The sequence below is a fragment of the Crocodylus porosus genome, unplaced genomic scaffold (assembly GCF_001723895.1).
Source record: "Crocodylus porosus isolate Cpor-Errol unplaced genomic scaffold, CroPor_comp1, whole genome shotgun sequence".
NCBI classification, from domain to species: Eukaryota; Metazoa; Chordata; order Crocodylia; family Crocodylidae; genus Crocodylus; species Crocodylus porosus.
Genome location: NW_017728914.1, coordinates 23,231,499 through 23,249,965, shown reverse-complemented (window position 1 = coordinate 23,249,965; position 18,467 = coordinate 23,231,499). Strand labels below are relative to the sequence as shown.

The following is an 18,467-nucleotide window of genomic DNA, read 5'->3' as shown; positions in this document are numbered from 1 at the left end:
GGTCAGAAAGGCAAATTTATACATTCAGTTGCAGTGATGTGAATTGACTTATTCTGAAAATGGGATTTTTCTTAAATGTCCTTAAGAGTTTTCAGCAATAACACAGACTGCACTAGACAACAGAGAACATCACCCATTAAATATACTGGACAATAAGAGTGAAGCAAGAACTGATGGATGTAATAAAAGGTATACATTTCTAATATTACTACTATTACTACTAAGAACCTTTGCAGTCTTTTTATACTTATCATGTACCCACTCACTGAACGGTTATAATGGCCAGGAAATAAAACACCAGCCCTCATTGACTGTTTTACTGATGTGTGAAACAGACATTGCAATGTCCTACTCTGCATTAGTAGGACTCTCTTTAATTTCCTGGTTCTTCATTCTCCTCTGTTACTTTTCATTGACAAACAGCATCTTTTGGAAGCTGACCTGCTAGCCGTACTCCATCAGGCTAGTTTGAAACTCTATACCAGTGATTCTCAACCAGGGTTTCATGAGATCCAGAAGATCTAGGTGCCAGAGTGTGAGGAAATAAGCAAATAAGTGCAGGCTTGGGCTTGTCCCTGCCTTGCCGATCCCTACCCCTGCTACCCAGCCACTCTGCATGAAAGTAAGCACTACAATATATAAAAATCTGTTTTTGAAATTGTGTGTTAAAAAGTTGTGAAGAGGTGCCTTGAGTCCAAAAAAGCTGCTCTACTATTGCAGTGTCAACATACCTTAAAATAGGACCTGAACTTTCCCAAAGCCTGGGGATGTTTGGATGTAGCACTTTCTTTCAGTAACTAATAGCTCAAGAGGAAAAGTAGAACACTTTTCAGGACTACATAATAACCCCTTGGGCTAACTGGTTTGTCTTTAATGTACACATACATCTAACTACATTCCTATACCAGGTACATACCAATTTGGATTTTCCAAACTTTTCCTGAAGACAGATTCTTCACTCAGAGATGCAAATTTTGTCCAGGTAAGGCAATGTGTTTTCAGAAGCATAGTTCTTTCCTGCACATTAAGCCAAGATTCCTCTTCTAAGTAGATCTCAGACACTTGTAAGACACTCACCTGTCAAGCAGAAGGATTACAGCTTTCAAAAAGTCAGTATTTTGAGAGAGAGAAAACACTTTCACATATTTAGAATTTATTTTCTATCTCGTGATAACACAAAGGATTAACTGCTAGGCGGAGGATGAAGAACCATCAGCTGCAGTTAGCCTTTGACGATAATACGCATGTTGACCTTAATAGAAGCTGGTAAGGCCATGTAAATGTTCAAAGATTTATGCAAGCTGCTCAGTCCCCAGCCGGATTTCCATGGCTGCTAAATGCTAAGTAAATTATCTAGCTACTTCATGTTTCATTTCTAGCTGGTTATGGCCTATTTAAAATGATGGATTCTAATGGGACCCATTCAGAGACTGCTGCATGCAAGATACAAACAGCTAAAATGAAGAGGGACAGTAAGGAAATTCCACCAATGCACTCCATTGGCCCTGGGCTGTTCTGGGGGCTGGTTTGGGCCCACAGAGTAACTTAGCCATATTTTCAACACACACCATTACATAAAGTTAAAAGGTGATTTAACCATGGAGCAGCTGACACAGAGTAACTGTCCAAGGGCTGCCCCATGGGAAATAGAAGCTCAAACCTGTTTTATTAAGGGCTAAGCTGTTCGAGTTTAGCTTCTATAAGCCAGCAGGTATAAATGAGCATGCAGACAATCACTGCACATCAGCTGCTCAGCAGTTTGCCCCTACTCCTTTTTAACTCAATATAAAATTTGTTCATTTTGCAATACTCTTGCCAGTCCCAAGGATCTTGCGAGTTACAGCAATCTGTCCCTAGCTACCACTAGCCACAGCACTCCAGACTATGGCTCTATTCCTGACCTACTAATCACGAGCTCTAGAATAGCTTCACTGAAGGCAGGGCCAGCCCACATTTTGGGGGGCCACCTGCAAGAAATAGTTTTGGGGCCCCTGCCCAGAAGAAACTGCCAGTGACAATGGCGGCAGGGGGGAAGTGGCCAAAAAGCTGCCAGCAGTGGTGGGATGGCGAGCAGCCAGATGCAGAGGCCCCTTAGCTGCGGGACCCCCAGCAGCTGCAGGTTTCGCAGTATAGGATGGGCCAGCCCTGACTGAAGGGCTGTAAAATATGAGTCTATGATTGCATTCCTCAGTGCCTGTACTGGGTTTCCCTTAGCCGCTTTTAGAGCTCACTTATGCTGCTCTACCACAGAGGTCAGAGAATGGGTGAGAATCTCAACCTAAGCTAATTTTACACTCTGTCCCATACCTGAAAGTTTGTTTTCCTGGGTAGATGAAGCATGGAAAATAAAATACAGATATTTAAATGCAGAGATGCATAAATGGTCTTGTCACAACATGCAAGACACGGTTATATGGCTTTTTCTACATAAGACACAATAGATTAGGAATGCTTAACCAGTGCAAAGATGTAATGTATATACTTAGAAATACAAAACATTGTTCATGCATTGCACAAATCACAAGTAAGGATTAATCTGCATCACCTGACACACAAAGTGAAACCACTCATCATTGCAGCAAATCAGGATTCTCTAAGTCATCAATGAGTCCTCTAACATATTCCCATTCAAAAACTGACAGTACCTTGCATTTCTGAGACTATTCACATAGTGCAAGGGCAGGAAAATGGACTGCAACTGACATATCATGCCATAAATGTTTTTAATTGAAACATAAAATATTTTAGATTAAATTAAAAAGGTTAAACAAGTTATTTTCTTTGTGAACTTTGCATTTCCTTCAGGTTTGATAATGAATATAGCCAGTTTACTGCCAATTCCAGTTTCAGACGCTCAGAAATTAACTCAATGATACAATATTTGGATTTCATGACATGCATGTTTATTTTCCACTCAAAGTAACCCACAAATGCCTTCCTGAATCTTTGTTTTGTTAGGTTGTAATCAATTAAAACCTGAAGGGTGCATCCAGACATGCAGGCACGTGTGGTTTTTGGCACCACAAGCCTCTTTGTGGTGCCACAAACCACATTCTTTGCACCTTAAATCATGCACAGCATTGCTGCTTTGCAGTGTGGGCACAAAATTTGCTACCAGGATTTCCCAGTAGCAAAAAAAAGCCAAACCAGGAAAAACAAAAAGAGGGGCAAAGCACACAAAAATAGAGTGTGCCAAACACACATGGAGACAGGGGAGCAGGCAGCCCTGAGCTGCCTGCACCCCCCATCTCCATATGTCGCTTCCTGGGTGGCTGGGGCCCAGGGTGCCTCAGTGTGGGGAATTCCTGCTGGCTAGCCCTGCAATGAGGCACTCTGTGCCCAGCCAGTACTGCCTCTGCCTCCCCACAGCACCTGGAGCCCAGCCAGGACCTGGGCATGGCCTGCAACAAAGGGCACGCGCAGGGGTGTGCGCTGCAACAAAGTAGCAGCAGAAATTTGTGCCACAACAATTTGTACCGCTGCAAGCACACACCCCTGCTTTTCTGGATGTGACCAAAAATGTTCAAAAAAACAAGCTTGCCAGTAAAAAAAAAAAAAAAAAAAATTACAAGATTGGCTTGAATGTAATCCTCTCGAGTTTTGGGGGGTTTTTTGCTTTCTGGTGTCTCACCCTAAGAATCTACTTAGGGCTAAGCAGCAGCTCTGCAGAAAAGGACCTGGAGGTTACAGTGGACAAGAAGCTGGATAGGAGGCAGCAGTGTGCCCGTGTTGCCAAGAAGGCTAACAGTGTACTGGGCTGTATTAGTAGGAGTGTTGTCAGTAGGTCACGGGACGTGATTCTTCTCCTCTGTTCTGCACTGGTGAGGCCATATTTGAAGTACTGTGTTCAGTTTTGGGTCCCCCACTACAGCAAGAATGAGGACAAATTGGAGAGAGTAGAGGAGAAGGCAATAAAAATGTTAAGGGGACTGGGGGACATGACTCATGAGAAGAGGCTGAGGAAACTTGGCTTATTTAGTCTGGAGAAGAGAAGACTGAGGGGAAATTTAATAGCAACTGTGAGCTTCCTGAATGGTAGTTACAAAGGGGAAGGAGCTGGACTGTTCTCAGTGGTGGGAGATGACAGAACAAGGAGCAATGGTCTCAGGTTGCAGTGAGGGAAGTTTAGGTTAGATATTAGGAAGAACTTTTTTTTTTTTTACTAGGAGGGTAGTAAGACACTGGAACAGGTTCCAGAGAGGTTGTGGAACTTCCATCCTTGGAGGTTTTTAAGACCTTGGTAGACAAAGCCTTGGCTGGGATGATCTAGTTGGGGATCATCCGGCTTTAAGCAGGGGGTTGGACTACATGGCATCCTGAAGGCTCTTCCAACCCTGATTTTCTATGATCCTATGACAAGCTGGCATTCCCAGGTATTCTGTGAGTTCCAAGAACTGGAGCTTAACAGAAATCACCAATGATAGCAAGAAAGATAAGATTCATGGAAAAAAACCATGACAGCTGCTTATATGGAAGTTGCTTTTAAAAAACCTAAATTTTGGGTGATACCCCTCTAAAACCCTGAACTTACATTTTAACTTGTAATTAAATGTGTTTTATAAAACATTTTCCCAGTGCCTATTTGTCAAAAAAAAAAAAATCACACTTGCCCAAAACCTACACAAATGCATCCAAAGTCTTTCACTAACCTGCTTCCAGGAGAGGATGGCAACTTGCTTTAAGAGTTTTCAGTAAGAGAGGAAACCATTTAAAATGAATGAAGGTTTATTTGCCACCTTGCAGGTACATAGAGATTAAAAGCACATCACCACATTTACAACATGCCAACACCATATATTACACTTGCCGTATCTTACGGCATAAAAGACTGCAACTTTGGCTTTGCACTTTCTAATCCAATGAAAAAGTAACTGGCACAGAACCATTTTATCTTTTAAAAGAAGAAAAAAGAAAAAAACATTTCAACATTATTTTAGCTGAGGCATCATTGGGAAACCTGCTCCTTTAACGTAGTTAGCATCACAGTCTTGTCTTAGGTTGATATTTGGTTTTGTTTTTTCAAAGCCAAACTGAGCCTAGGTTTAAAGAAGTTACCTTTCTTAAGATTTCTGGAATTACATTCTGACATGTTGCAATTCTCCTCCTGTAAACAATTCCTGTAGACAAATCTGATAATAAAGAAGAAGAAAATTTGAGCAGTGACAGTAACAAACATTACCTTTTTCTTCAATAAAAAGAAGAGTTGGACAACTTAGCAACAAAAATGAATCTGCAGGCAAGAAAGCTGGCAAATGCTAGCCAAAGAATATGCTAGCTTGTGTTTTTTATTATTATTATTTAGAGCAATGACAGTATTTTTGGCCAGGCAAAAATGGTAAACATGATTGTTAGAGGCATTATGCATCCCATCTCAAGGGGGGGTCCCTCTACCCTACACTGTACTCTAGCACCCCCTGCCAGCTGGAGAACAGATGGTGCCACATAAACATTTCACCGGCGTTTATACTAGTACTTATGAGCGACTAACACTGCGTACACTGCCAAACTCAGTCTTCACGTAAGTGGGCAGAACTCCATTAAAGACAATGCTGAATTTGGCACATAGCAGTGAGGTAGTTCATTTTCTGAGACACCATCTTGTTGATGATCTGGGAACAAAGAAAAGCAGCCCGCAAATATATTTGTCAATATGGACTGTCGAACAGTCAGACAGTTCAGGTCCGGACTAAAACTTTGCACTCACTCCATCTCTGCATTTCATATTCTCCATTCAATGCCACTGGGATGTAAAATACAACTCAATACCATACTTGAGATCTACAGCAGCCTCTGATATGACTACACATTTATTTTTATATTGAACTGGGCCTGGTGACAAGAACAAAGCTATCTATTAGAAAACAAATTATAGTTATTTAGCATCACCAAAAACATGCCTGGCTTTCAGGATCACTCTGCATTTTAATATTTAATGACCCAGTTCAAGTACAGAAACCTCAGTATGCTATTAAATAAGAAGCCAAGTGGCAGACAGCCCAAGTGAAAGTTCTCGGGCATTGGGGATGGGGCGGGGAGGGGGAATAGCTTCCCAAGAAGTTTATTTGGAGGATGTCTGACAGGAAACTTCAGTTTGTTTCTCTGAGCTCTTGTGGCATGCTGACTCAATGATATCACATTTTACTGGAATTGCCGTTTACCATGCATAGCTATGAACCGTAGATATTTCCATTTTCTTTACAGAAGGTACAGAGGGAGTAAGGCCCAGAGAGTTAGGTGCCCAAATACCTTTAAACATCTGTGCCCAAGGTCATTAAGGAAGTTTTTAAACAGAAGAGGGACTGAACACAAAACTCTCAAGTGAGGTCTCTCAAGTCCCAGCCTCTATTTTAAGCACTGGGTCATTCTTCCTCTCCATTTGATGACAAGTCTCAACTGCCTGTTTCATTTGAGTTTTACTGGGAAATGGGAAAAATTCTGGGTGAATCAGAAATGTCTCTTCTGTTATATACTGTTTCTTCTTATATACTGCCCTTTCTCACAAGAAGTAAAGTATCCAAAGCCTACTGAAGTTCAATGGGCCTTAAATCTGTTCCTTAAAGATGGATGTCCTTACACCAATGCAAAGGATTGATACACAAGGAACAAGTACAACTGAGACATTAGCCAAGTCATGCTTTTCAGTCCCTGAAACAGCTCAAAATCCAGAAGTAGCATGCATATGGATATGTGGTGGGAGGGCATCATTTCGTTCTGGCCTTGCACAGAACCTGGCACAATGGAGCCCTGGTTGATTCATGGTGGGGCACTACTGAAATACAAGCAATACATTAATCAGCACTGCAAGCAAAAGCAAGCCGCTTACCATTTTTCTCTTCAACTGTTTTTACAGCTGTGACATTTTTCTCCATGGGACTGGGATACTAGGTGAAAATGTAGAAGTAAACATCACCATTTGTCACTTGGGTAAGAGAAAATTGCTAACATTCACTTGTAAAATCAATACACATTTTCACCATCTCTCTCAAGAGGTAAAAAACAAACAAAACCCAGCGTTGTGTCATCAGTCTTTAGCACCCACTTAAATTAGCTAAAATGTTCACAAAGAAAAGGAATTATACAATATTTAAATGTACATCTCAATGCCTGTGAAGTTTGCTTTGCAAATCTTAAGAATGTTAAAGAAAATAATTAAGATGACATTTTCGAGACTCATCCAAAATACCTTCAAAACAGAAAGAGAACAAGATGTAAACTTTTGACCTGCATCACATGGCTCAAATCACACCTAATGTAGCTTTCACAAGTTTCACGATTCCATGGGCCAATTCCATCCCTGGCGAGCTACCTTAAAGATGAATTGCACCCTGGGTTTCTGCAGTATGGTACCCATGAAATCCTGCTAAGCAGGCTTACTGTCCCATCAATATCTTGAAACCATACAGCAAGATACAGAAAATCATGAAAGCTACTGTACATCTGAATTACATAGTAGAGTGTGCTACTTTTCACTGTCCTAAAATACCTGGAAACCTAAGGTGTCACTTCGTGCCAGAACTGGTCCTGTGCAGTGGGTGCAAACACTGTTCTACACTAGAGATTGGCTTGTAGCCCTCAGATAAGGGACCTACTAATACTTCCAGGTAAGGATGATCTCCTTTAAATAAAGTGATGGAAACTAGTCATTTAAGGACTGAATGAAGGAAAAGCTAACTCTGACTCCACAAATGACCAAGATATAGAAATTGTATCCACTGTTTCTAGCACACGGACTCATTTGGATGCCCTAGCTAATGTTTTAGATTTAAAAAAGAGGAGTACTAAAGGTGAGGAAAGCCATTTTGGGATTTTTAAAATTCCTCTATTAGAAGAATCGTTGAGGTGGTTAACATAACTCGTTACTATAAATAATCAGCTTTTACATGAACTGAGTCTCAAATTCAAATCTTAAAGCAAGTGATACCTCTGAGCATTGTTGACTGCAGTAAATTAAACAGAAGTCTAGATACTAATACCAATGCCAAATGAGAAAATACAAAATGCCAGATAAAGATTGGCATTAGACAAGCATAAAGATTGAGGGAAGGTGAAGAAATTACATCCAGAAGCCAGCAACTACTAGGATTATAAAATCCTAGTTTGCAAGTAGTCATAAATTACTTGCAGGACACCTCTTCTACCATGTATTTTTATTTTGGTTGCTGCTGAATAAAAATCCCATTAAAAAGGAACTGCAAGGTTTTAAAACTCCTATTTTGTAGTGAAATTGGAGGCTTCTATGTAACATGCTGCTCTGAAATGGCAGAAGTAGTGGTGTAATTACATTATCAATGTAACTTACACTCTGTAAGGCCCAATCGTGTGAAACAAAAAGCCATTTACATAAATCTTTCACTAAATAGCAGACTCTATTACCCAAGTATTTAAACAGAAATAGACTCAATTTCCTACATAGTAGGCTATAAGAAATGGTGTTAGAAGTCTATAAGCAGATGGAATGGTTCAGTGAGTCTAACAGTCGCAACAAAAGAGTCTTTCAAGCCAGCCATGCTCTTCCATCAAGGTTTTTATTCCCCGAGGATCTTCAAGTTCAACAGCAGCAGAGAATAGAAAGAATTCACTCTATTAATTCAGCCTTGTAGTGACCTACTGGGGTGCCTCCTCACTCAAAAGCTTTCTGCCTTGCCATTATGGCTACTGAGGTTTCAGTCCTCCTACAGAAGACTGATCAGCCTGATGGCTCTCACCATGCCTCATCTTCTCTGAAGCAACAGCAAAAGGAAGCAATAATGCAGGACTAACTTTCCTACTCACCCATGAACAATATGTATCCTATCAGGAGATGCAATTTAAGAAAGTTAATCTGCTTGATGACTACTGCTAAATATTATCAATGATAATACACCTCCCTTTCTCTATTAATGTATTCTATCCAAATTAGAAGAAACCTGTGGTTGCAGAGCCAAAAAATGATACAATAAAATTGCCCAATCACCGTTAAGTCAGCCCCTTGAATTGTGCATCTGCGCTATGAAAGTCTTTATGATCACTATTTTGCTCTCCTACTCTGCTTCCCTCTACCCTCCATGCATAGCTCTTACTCCCATTCACCCATCTCCTGCAGACACCTTCACCCTCAGCATATGCACACACTTTTCAGCCCACACTTCCACTGTGTCCACTTCCTCCTTCTCTTCCATACCCCTATACACAATAATGTGGGGAGAGGGAAGAAGCACAGGAAAGGTGTCCTCTCTTTTCACATCCTGCACACCAGGCTAACCTATACATACACACATGCATGCACACCATGGAAAATTTCATCCCAAATGCTTCAGAGACTGTTACAAAATAGCAAACAACTGAAAACTAGAGTGGAATAGATTACTGCAACATTAACAGCTCTTCCTGTATCAGTATTCACAAACCTGAAGGGCTTGTAGTACAATTCACCATTTGTCACCAAAATCATGGGACATTTAATGAATTGAAATTAGGGAGTGCCCATGGGTTAGTCAGTGGACTGACACTTGCCACGTGTGATGAAAAGTCAGTGGTGAGAAGGCAGACTCCCAAAGTGGAATGTGGATATAGAGCATCTGGACAGCTTATTTCATCGCTTTAGTGTAGGTGGGAGAAGCCCTCCAACAACCTGAAATTTCAAGTTTGGTTTTTGTATGGAAATTACAAATTTCAAAAGACCACTGTTCCTTATCTTTACCATCACCTTGAAATGTTTTGATGCCATCTTGTGGTCAATACAAGTAAGACTTTGAATCTGTCTTCTCTATATTTTATTAAGGCAAACACTGGAAGGTGAAAGACAGACGTTAATTGGGGGAGGGGGGAGCAAAAGACCGCACTTACTGCTTCACAGTTTCATAACTTAAAAAAAGATGTAGGAAGTATATGAGGAATGTCAGTATCTTGTAACGCACCCATTCAATTAACTCTGAAAATATGTTCATGTTTACTAAGGTTGTTTATTGCTTTAACAGTTGGACAGGATGAGAGAATATGAAGAGATTCAGCAGCATCATGCAGCTGAAGCTAAAACCTAGGGGAGAGCAAGGAGAGTTCTAGTCGCCTTATGCCTTTCACTTGCTTTGTACTTAAACAATGAACTCGCCTCTTGGTTTAAAGATAATATTACCAACCTTTGCAAATACTGTGAGATCTGAATCTGAAAAATTCTAGGTAAATCTTAAAATGTGTTTAATAGGAAAGGTATGGCATGGGATGGAGGGGGAAATTAAAAATGTTATGCCCACTGGGAAAGTGAATTAGTTCTCCTGGTGAAGGATGGACTTGAAGTATAATTTGTTTTTAAAAACAAGTTTAAAGATGTTTCAAAAAATACAATTGCTCCTGAGTTCCCCTGTCAGTTTTCACAGACTTTGCTATTTTAAAGAGTGTTTATCCTTCTATTGCTGTGTGAAAGGTTCAAACAATAGAAAATAACTCATAACAAATGCAATGAAAATTACTTTGCCTTTATTTTCTTTTTACTTTCCAATTATTTTTAAGAGTCAGTGATGGCCCAGAACCAAGACCATGATAGTTTAGTATGGTACCTATGTAATGCTGTCTATTTGTTTGTCTAGAAATTCATTTGCCTTTTCAATGAACTGGACATGTTCTGAGTCATACTGGCAATATGCTTTTTTATTATTAATTTATTTATTGGAAATAATGAATTATTTTCTTCAGCTATAAAAAGCCAACACTATATAACTACTGAATAACTCCTTATGTGCTATCTTTCTAAAAATTCTTTGACTGCTCTAAAGACAAGAAATATCACAAGAATTTCTCAGATGTGTTATTTTCTAATACAATGAAATACAACCCTAAGTAAAGTAAACTGAATTAAATGCATAAAATCAGTTATAAAATTAAAGATGCCTATTCCAACCACAAAACTTCTTTGGGTAAGTAATTTGTGAGAAAAACTGATTTCTAAGACAGATTCTGCGTTTAGCTGTAGGGAGAAATCAATGTAGATTACCTGTAATGGTTTACATAAAACTAAACGATCTCAAAGCAAGAAACTGTTGATTTTACATGCAAGGTTCAAATGGAGCTCAAATAAATCAAAATGGCAGCATCAAAGACCTGCAAAAATATTTAAATCAGTAAATATTCTGAATGATTCTTTTTTATCCCAGCGAAATTAAACACTGACAATGCAAAAATCAACCCTTTCAGGCCTCTCAGACACTTCTGTAATTAATTTATATTTAAAATAAAAAGGTGATACATGATATGCACATGCATAACAAATAAGGCCTCTCTCCTAAAGATTTTGCAGTCTAATTGATACAATCTGTCTATATTAATCTATAGTTATATATGCTATAATTATCACTCAATCACTCATCTTGCCACGCTGACCATCTACACTACTACATAAGTGGAGTAAGCTAAGCTAAATTTCTACACAGCCTCAGTTTTCCACTGGAAAGGAGAAGTGAACCAGGCCTACTACTGCTGCCCCATACCACAATACAGAGGCACAGACCAGCTACAGATAACACATCCTAAATCTGTATTGTTTCACGGCAATGATCTGGAATGATCCAATTCAAGTCCAAGCAGGCCAGTGCTAGAACTTGGCCACCGTGGCTAGGGACAGACATTACACCTAACCTGAATCAGCTTAAGTGATCAGAAACTGGTTTAAACCTGTAACAGAACACGCATTCAGTGCACATAAACAAGTTTCAAAATGGCTGAAACCACTCTGAGATAAATGTGGTTGAATGTTATATCAAACTTAACTGATTTGGCTCAAACCAGTTTATGCAATATCTATCCCAGACCCCTTCCTGGTTTAACTTGAACCAGAGTCCCCCACCGTCCCGTGTGGGCTGGGCTCTTTGCTCCAGCCCAGCCTGGCTCACCCCACCCCTCTGCTCCCCAGCGGTAGCAGGGACAGGCAGGGATGACCAGGGTCGGGGGTCTGGAGAGAGAATGGTTTAATTCCCTGCTCCCTGTCCTACTGGCAGTGACCCGAGCTGGGTCTGCCAGGCCCCCTCCTTGCTGCTGCAGCAATGGGCCAGCATGGCCCCTGAGGCAGAGGTAGAGACAGGTGTTATTCTCCCCTCTACCCCCACTGTCCCCAAGGGGCCACAGCCACGTCTGCCAGTCCCAACTGCCGCCAAGCAGCAGAATAAGCCCCCTCCTGTCCCCTCCGTTGGATGCCAGAGGGAGGGAGAATAACCCCCATCCCAGCCCCTGAGGGCCCCCGCCAGCTGGCATCTGGCTCTGCCAGGTGGGAGCTGGCTGTGGGGCGGGCTTTCCTGGCCAGCTCAGAGGCGCCGGTGGACCCCGAGCCCAGCAGCCACCACCATCATGCCTCCTGCCCTGTATAGCACCCGGGGCTGCAGCCTAACAAGCAGCTGCAGGCTGGTCAGGGTAGGGAACTGCTCTGCTCCCCTCATGTGGAGCTGCTGTAGCCAAACCGTGCTGCACTGCACCACTCTGGGTGTGGGGGCAGGAAGCTTCTGCCCCACATGTGGAGCTCTGGCTCTGGCTCCCAGATGCCTTGGAAGTTGAAAAGCACCCAGGTGCAAGGCTTCAATCTGGAGGCTGCAGCTGGAGCCCCCACTGCTGCCTCCCCAAGCAGCAGGAATGGAGTCACCACTGCAGGCAAGGGGAAGCTGGCATGACATGGGTAGCTTCTTCAGCCCGGCAGCTTCAACCTGAGCTGGGCTGAAGCTGCTGGGCTGATGGAAGCTCCTCCAGCCCCAAACGGCACTGCACGGTGCAGCAGCAGTCACAGCTGGAGGCAATGGGAGAAAAACAGCCATGCTGGGCCAAGATGGCTTTCCCCTGCCTGCAGTGATGACTCCCCCTCCCATTCCTGCCACTCCAGGAGGTGGCGGGGGGTAAGGAAGGAGCACCCAGCAGACCCAGCTTGGGTCCCTGCAGGTGGAACAGGGAGTAGGGAATTAAACCTGTCTCTGGCCAGTGAGAGGGGAGTTTATTACAGTTTACTGCTTCACATTAATAGCATGTGTAGATGCACTGCACGAGTCTGAGAATCGTCCAGAAATTTCCTGTCTTCCCAAGTCACCTGGAGCACCTCTAGATAACTGCAATTTCTCTCAGATATCTCTCTATTATGAACCTGTTTTTTGCTTTACAAGCAAACAATAACTTGGGTGCCAATCCCACGAGTGGATCCGTCTGCCAGTGGGAGTGGCAACTGTCTTTATCCCTTGCCATTGTGTTCTGGGGCATATAGCAATTCTGCCTCACTTTTCCTTAAGTATACATTTCAGTCCCTTAGCTAAACCACGTCTAAAATCATAAAGATAGACAAAAAACAGCATAACAATCTAAACAGTGATAAAAGTGATACAGATACAGCATAACATTCCAGTGAAAATACCCGCATAAGATCAGTGAAATAAGAAAAATTGCATGGCACCCCATGAAACCCCACCAGTCCACAGTAGGGTTCATGTCACCTATATACACTGATACCTGCAGGGGGAAAAAAGGGTTATCAATCACACATTTCTGCTGGTCACAGGATCTTAGACTGAATTCATCTGATGAAGGTGCAAAACCCTGTTCTGCAAACTGTGTATGTTTTTACAGGAGTAGGCTTGAATTTTATTACTCCACACACTTTTTTTTTTTTTTTTTTTTTTGCTATGGAGAATTATGTGTTACTATTACATTATTGAGAGGTAGATGAATGGGAAAAATCTGACACTTTGGGAATGCTAAAGGTCATTTGTATGAGAAGCAGGAGATCCAAGAATGTATCCATGCATCTCAGTCCATGAACTCTTACAATCCAAACAAGGTACAGCGGGATTCTCAGAGGCACCTGGGGACCTTAGGCACAAAAGCCCCTTTAAAGAATCCCAGATCTGATTAATTTGGTCACCTCTGAAAACAAGTTTAGTTTTACCTGCTCAACCTATCTTCGTACAACATAAAAGCCACAGCATCAAGCGCTGTATCTGCAAATTAGAAAAATATATAGAAAAGCAATAAAATCAACATGAACCATAGGATTTATTAAGCTAATTTTACTAAGTGGTTTCTTCCATGAGACCATGTTCCTAGTTGAAATAAGTAATGTACTGTGCTGTCACAATTAAGAAAGGTTAAAATAATCCTTTCTGCTCAATGCCTCTGACTGTCATAATTAGGCTCACTCTTTCCCTCCCCTTGGCTTTTTTATGTCTTGCAGAGGTATATGTCAGAATATTGTTTCTATTTGTAATAATGCTTTGGTTCGAACAGTTAACAAGAAATAGCAGTGACAGCTATTTCTGACCCCCCAAATTGTCAAATGCCTGAGAAAACCAATTTAAAAAGTGACCCTTGCATGCCATGGCCCCCTTTACTAAGTTATTACTAAGTTTTCAAATTAATATTTCACCACATATCCCATTATGATCAGTTAACTGTTGGAGCAACATCCCAAACTGAAAGATTAAGCAGCATGACTATTTACACTGGCCAAACATACTGCTCAAGATTTGTGCAACTGGGCAATATATTCAGTTTGTAACTTCATTTTTTTTCCATCTTTGCAGAGGCTTCTTCCTTGGTAGCCAAGAAAGGGACAGCTGTGCAAGATTAATAGAAATAAGAGAAAAAATACTGCAGACTGGGCACTTATGTCTGTATTTACTGTCCAACATTTGGACACATACATTTGAGGAATACACTGAAGAATTATATTTTATATAAACTTCAGCAGGCAACAGAGAAGCCATTTTCAGTTACTGGATTATCGTATATTAGCAGTGAACTAATTTGGTGAAATTAAGTATTGAAACATAACACTCTGGAAGGCGAAAAAATGGTTAATAGTAACGCAAACATGACACCAATTAATTTGTGAGCCCTTATTCCTATATCACATCAAATACTCTCATTTGTTTTCAACAAGGCCAGGATCTGACTGACAGCCTTTAAAACAAAATGTAACCACATTATTTCTTGGGGGAAGAACAATGCTGCTCAGTGCCCTTATGCCTATTCTGATAAAAAGGTTTTTAAAGAAATGGCAAAATCCTTAATATAAACAGAATACTAACACGGAAGCATACGTCCCTGCTCCTGTGAGAATAGATTACCAATGGTTTTAGCAAGGATCTCTCTCTATATTTTAAATGGTAGGTCATCCACTGCTGGTGGCAGGAACCTAAGATGATTTGGGTCCTGACCTTGCAGCTGACCAGTCAGTGTGCCTATATATGATGCCACTTGTTCTACTGGTAGAACAGGCTGCCCAGGACTGGTCAACTGCAGTCAATTTAGTTTTCATAGCACTACCCAGACCACAGCAGTCGATTTTTGCCTTTTCCAAGTGCATACATTTTTGTTTCTCCTCAGGGCTGTTTTTCTCTTGCTAAGACTGCAGCTGCACTACCCTGATAAACCCTATAAGATACAAGTTATGGATTCAGCCAAGACAGACCAAAATGTATACCCCATATTTGGATTTCCTAAGACTCAGCATTATATTTTAAAAAGCTGTTTGTAAAATCTCTCTCATCCTGTTTCTTTGGCAATGAGATCTGGTTCCAACTAACAGACTGACCTGCCTTTGTAAAGAAAGGCTCTGTAACAACAGGTAGTTTATTACTAATAGGCCAGAACAAAGCAGAGTTAAAATACAATATCAAAAAAAGAAGCAGGAGACCAAATTTATCCTTGATGTTTTCAATAAAGTTGCCCTAAGTCAATAATGTTTGTCTTCCACAATAAAAGAGGCTGCAGATAAACAAAAAACCATCATGGTATTCTGGGTTAGGAAGATGCCCTGGGCTATTGCTAACGTTTATGCTGGAGAAACAAATACTGTGGAGACGGCTACGTATTTTCCTGTTGTGTTTTTTTTTTAAGTTTCAGCAAGAAAGCAAAAAAACCCACACCAACCAGTGTCAACACATTATAAAAACTACAGTTCACCTCAAGTTTTCAGCTTTTATTCAAGGGAAATGTCAAACAAAGGCTAGTTTGAGCAATTATCTTAAACCCTGTGCCAGAGAGAAACCAATGCATGGAGAAAGGAAAGTTGAAGGATGCATCATCACTCTGAGCAGCACTGATGAAATGTTATTCCCCTGCATGTAAAATGATTTCCATTTTAAACTCTGCTTCTCATGTTAATATTTTGGTTTGCACTACCTTCATCTTGCACAAGTCAGACAAGATAGGTTCACTGCTCTGATATAAAAGCATCTTCCTGCAATCATTAATTCTACAGGGGAACATTTACAGCCAAAGCAAACTATTTCCTTGATTAAAATTTACATCTTGGAAATATTTCTACTGATCTGATTTTTATTTTTAAACATAAAACAAAGTTTGGGCCTACACAACCTACTAGGGGCCCCTTAAAGCCAGAATCATGCAAGTATCTTCTGCCAACAGAGCTCTGCACACATGCAGCCCCTCTGGCTTGCTTGATTGCTGAAAAGGAGGAGGGGGGATGACAACACCTGCATGCACATACTTGCTGGATCATAACTTACGTTGTAAAATAAACAAGAGCTGTTTGGTTACACCATCACAGAGATGTATAAAAAGGCTTAAGTCTGCTGAAAAGCATGTTTTAAACATGTAACAATGTAGCATAAGGTAACCAAACTGAGAGCTGTTTTTCTAAGTCAACTGGAAACCTTTTCATTTCCAATCCTATCCATGTGCTATGGACACCCAACCTCTTTCCTTCTGAGGAAAATTCTGAAAGACTTCTGATTTAATTGCTTATCACATCTGGACCTGCCCTACTTAAGACACGCAGTCAGCACAGATGGAAGTGAGGTTGCAAAGAAACAATTTCTGAAAAAGAAGGGCAAGGCACCGTTCTTAAAAGGATAAACCACACAAGCAACATCCCAAGTCCACGTGGAAGCATGCTTTCATCCATATTAAAAACACTTCCCTGCTATAATTACAGAAGCCGGAGTTTTCATAGCCGGTTTCTTTTCACTTACAGTTACACAGGCAGAACGAGACCAGAAACAAGGCAAACATGCATGGGTGACTGCATGGCCTCAAAAGAAATACTGATGAGATTCATGTCACATCTTTGTTTAAATACTTCCACCTGTAACAAGTGAAAGAGAGGAAAAGAAATACATATTTTGAAAGAAAGGAAAAGAAAATGGTATATACACACGCAGATAAATATATATATTCTTTCTAGAAAGAAAAAGACAGAAAAAATACACACACACACACACAAACATATATACACACGCACACACGCATACCCCCACCTGTAATAATTGAAAGAAAGGAAAAGAAATGTTACATATATTTATATATACACATATATACATTTTCTTTTCCTTTCTTGCAATTATTACAGGTGGGGGTATGTGTGCACGTGTATAGGTGTATATATATTTCTCTCTCTTCCTTTCTCTCTCTTCTCCCTCCCCATACATCAAGTTACCTGATGATACTTTTTGTACTTAATCTGCTTCACTGATTCTTCTGTGCAGAAAAGGGCTTTTGTGTGAGAATCTTTTGAACAGCAACAGAGGAAAGCCAAATGTTTAGCTAACCCTGCCCCCCACCCGCAAATGCAAACCCAGGAAGATATAATCACAGTGGAAGGCAGACAGACTCCAGAGATGTTCACCAGTGGTGAACATGCCCAGGATCACTGTAATACGCCACTTCTTGAACAACCTTTTTCTATGGTTTGACCATGATTTTAAACACTCTTTTAAAAATTATATTAAAAAAAAAACTTTTAATAGTGCAGCCCAAGTGCCTAGGGTGGCCATCATAGAGGACATTCCAGTTTTCTGCTACTGTATCCTCTATTGATATGAAATCCAACATATTTTTGGATAAGTCCTCTATTTTTCTCTTCAAGAGGACATAAAGGCATCTAGTTTTATATCAATACAGGACAGAGGACAACTGGACTGTCCTCTCTGATGGCCACCCTACGACAGCGGGAGGACCTAGATCCTGCCTGGACCTGATGTTCTATAAGGTCCCTTCCAGCCCCCAACAACCATGAAACTCAGCTCCTCAAGTTGGACTCCTCTTTGCCAGAAACACTTCATGAAGAAACCTCTGTGCTCGGGAAAGCCTTGGGGAAATAACCCTGGGGCAGAGGGTTAGGAAAGGTTGGAAAGCAGACTAAAGAAGCCCGGCCTATCCCATTTAGAAAAGAGACACTTGAGAGAGGACGTGCAAGAGGGTTACAAAACAATGAATGGCCCACGAAGTGTCAATAGGGATTCATTATTCTCTAATTTCTCACTTTACCAGGAAGAAGGGCGCACACAATATGAAGCAAATCGTGTCGCACATTTGGAGCAATAAAGCGAATCACATCGCAGGTTTGAAGTGAACTGCATCGCAGGTTTCAAGCAATAAAGCTAATCTCGTGGCAGGCTTGAGGCAAATGGCGTCACAAGCTTGAAGCGATAAAGTGAATCGCACCACAGGTTTGAGGTGAATTGCATCACAGGTTTGAAGCTATAAAGTGAATCGTGTCACAAGCT

At 41.0% G+C, this 18,467-nt stretch overlaps 1 protein-coding gene across 1 annotated transcript in view; it reads right to left on the bottom strand.

Moving 5' to 3' along the window:
- PRELID2 (PRELI domain containing 2) overlaps positions 1 to 18,467 on the bottom strand; it is a 48,514-nt gene that overhangs the window by 29,199 nt on the left and 848 nt on the right. Inside the window, exons 2-4 of the mRNA XM_019535001.1 lie at positions 6,824 to 6,881; positions 5,056 to 5,129; positions 917 to 1,077 (exon numbers count right to left, since the gene is read on the bottom strand). Coding sequence (XP_019390546.1) covers positions 917 to 1,077; positions 5,056 to 5,129; positions 6,824 to 6,881 — 293 coding nt within the window. The remainder of the gene's footprint in view (positions 1 to 916; positions 1,078 to 5,055; positions 5,130 to 6,823; positions 6,882 to 18,467) is intronic.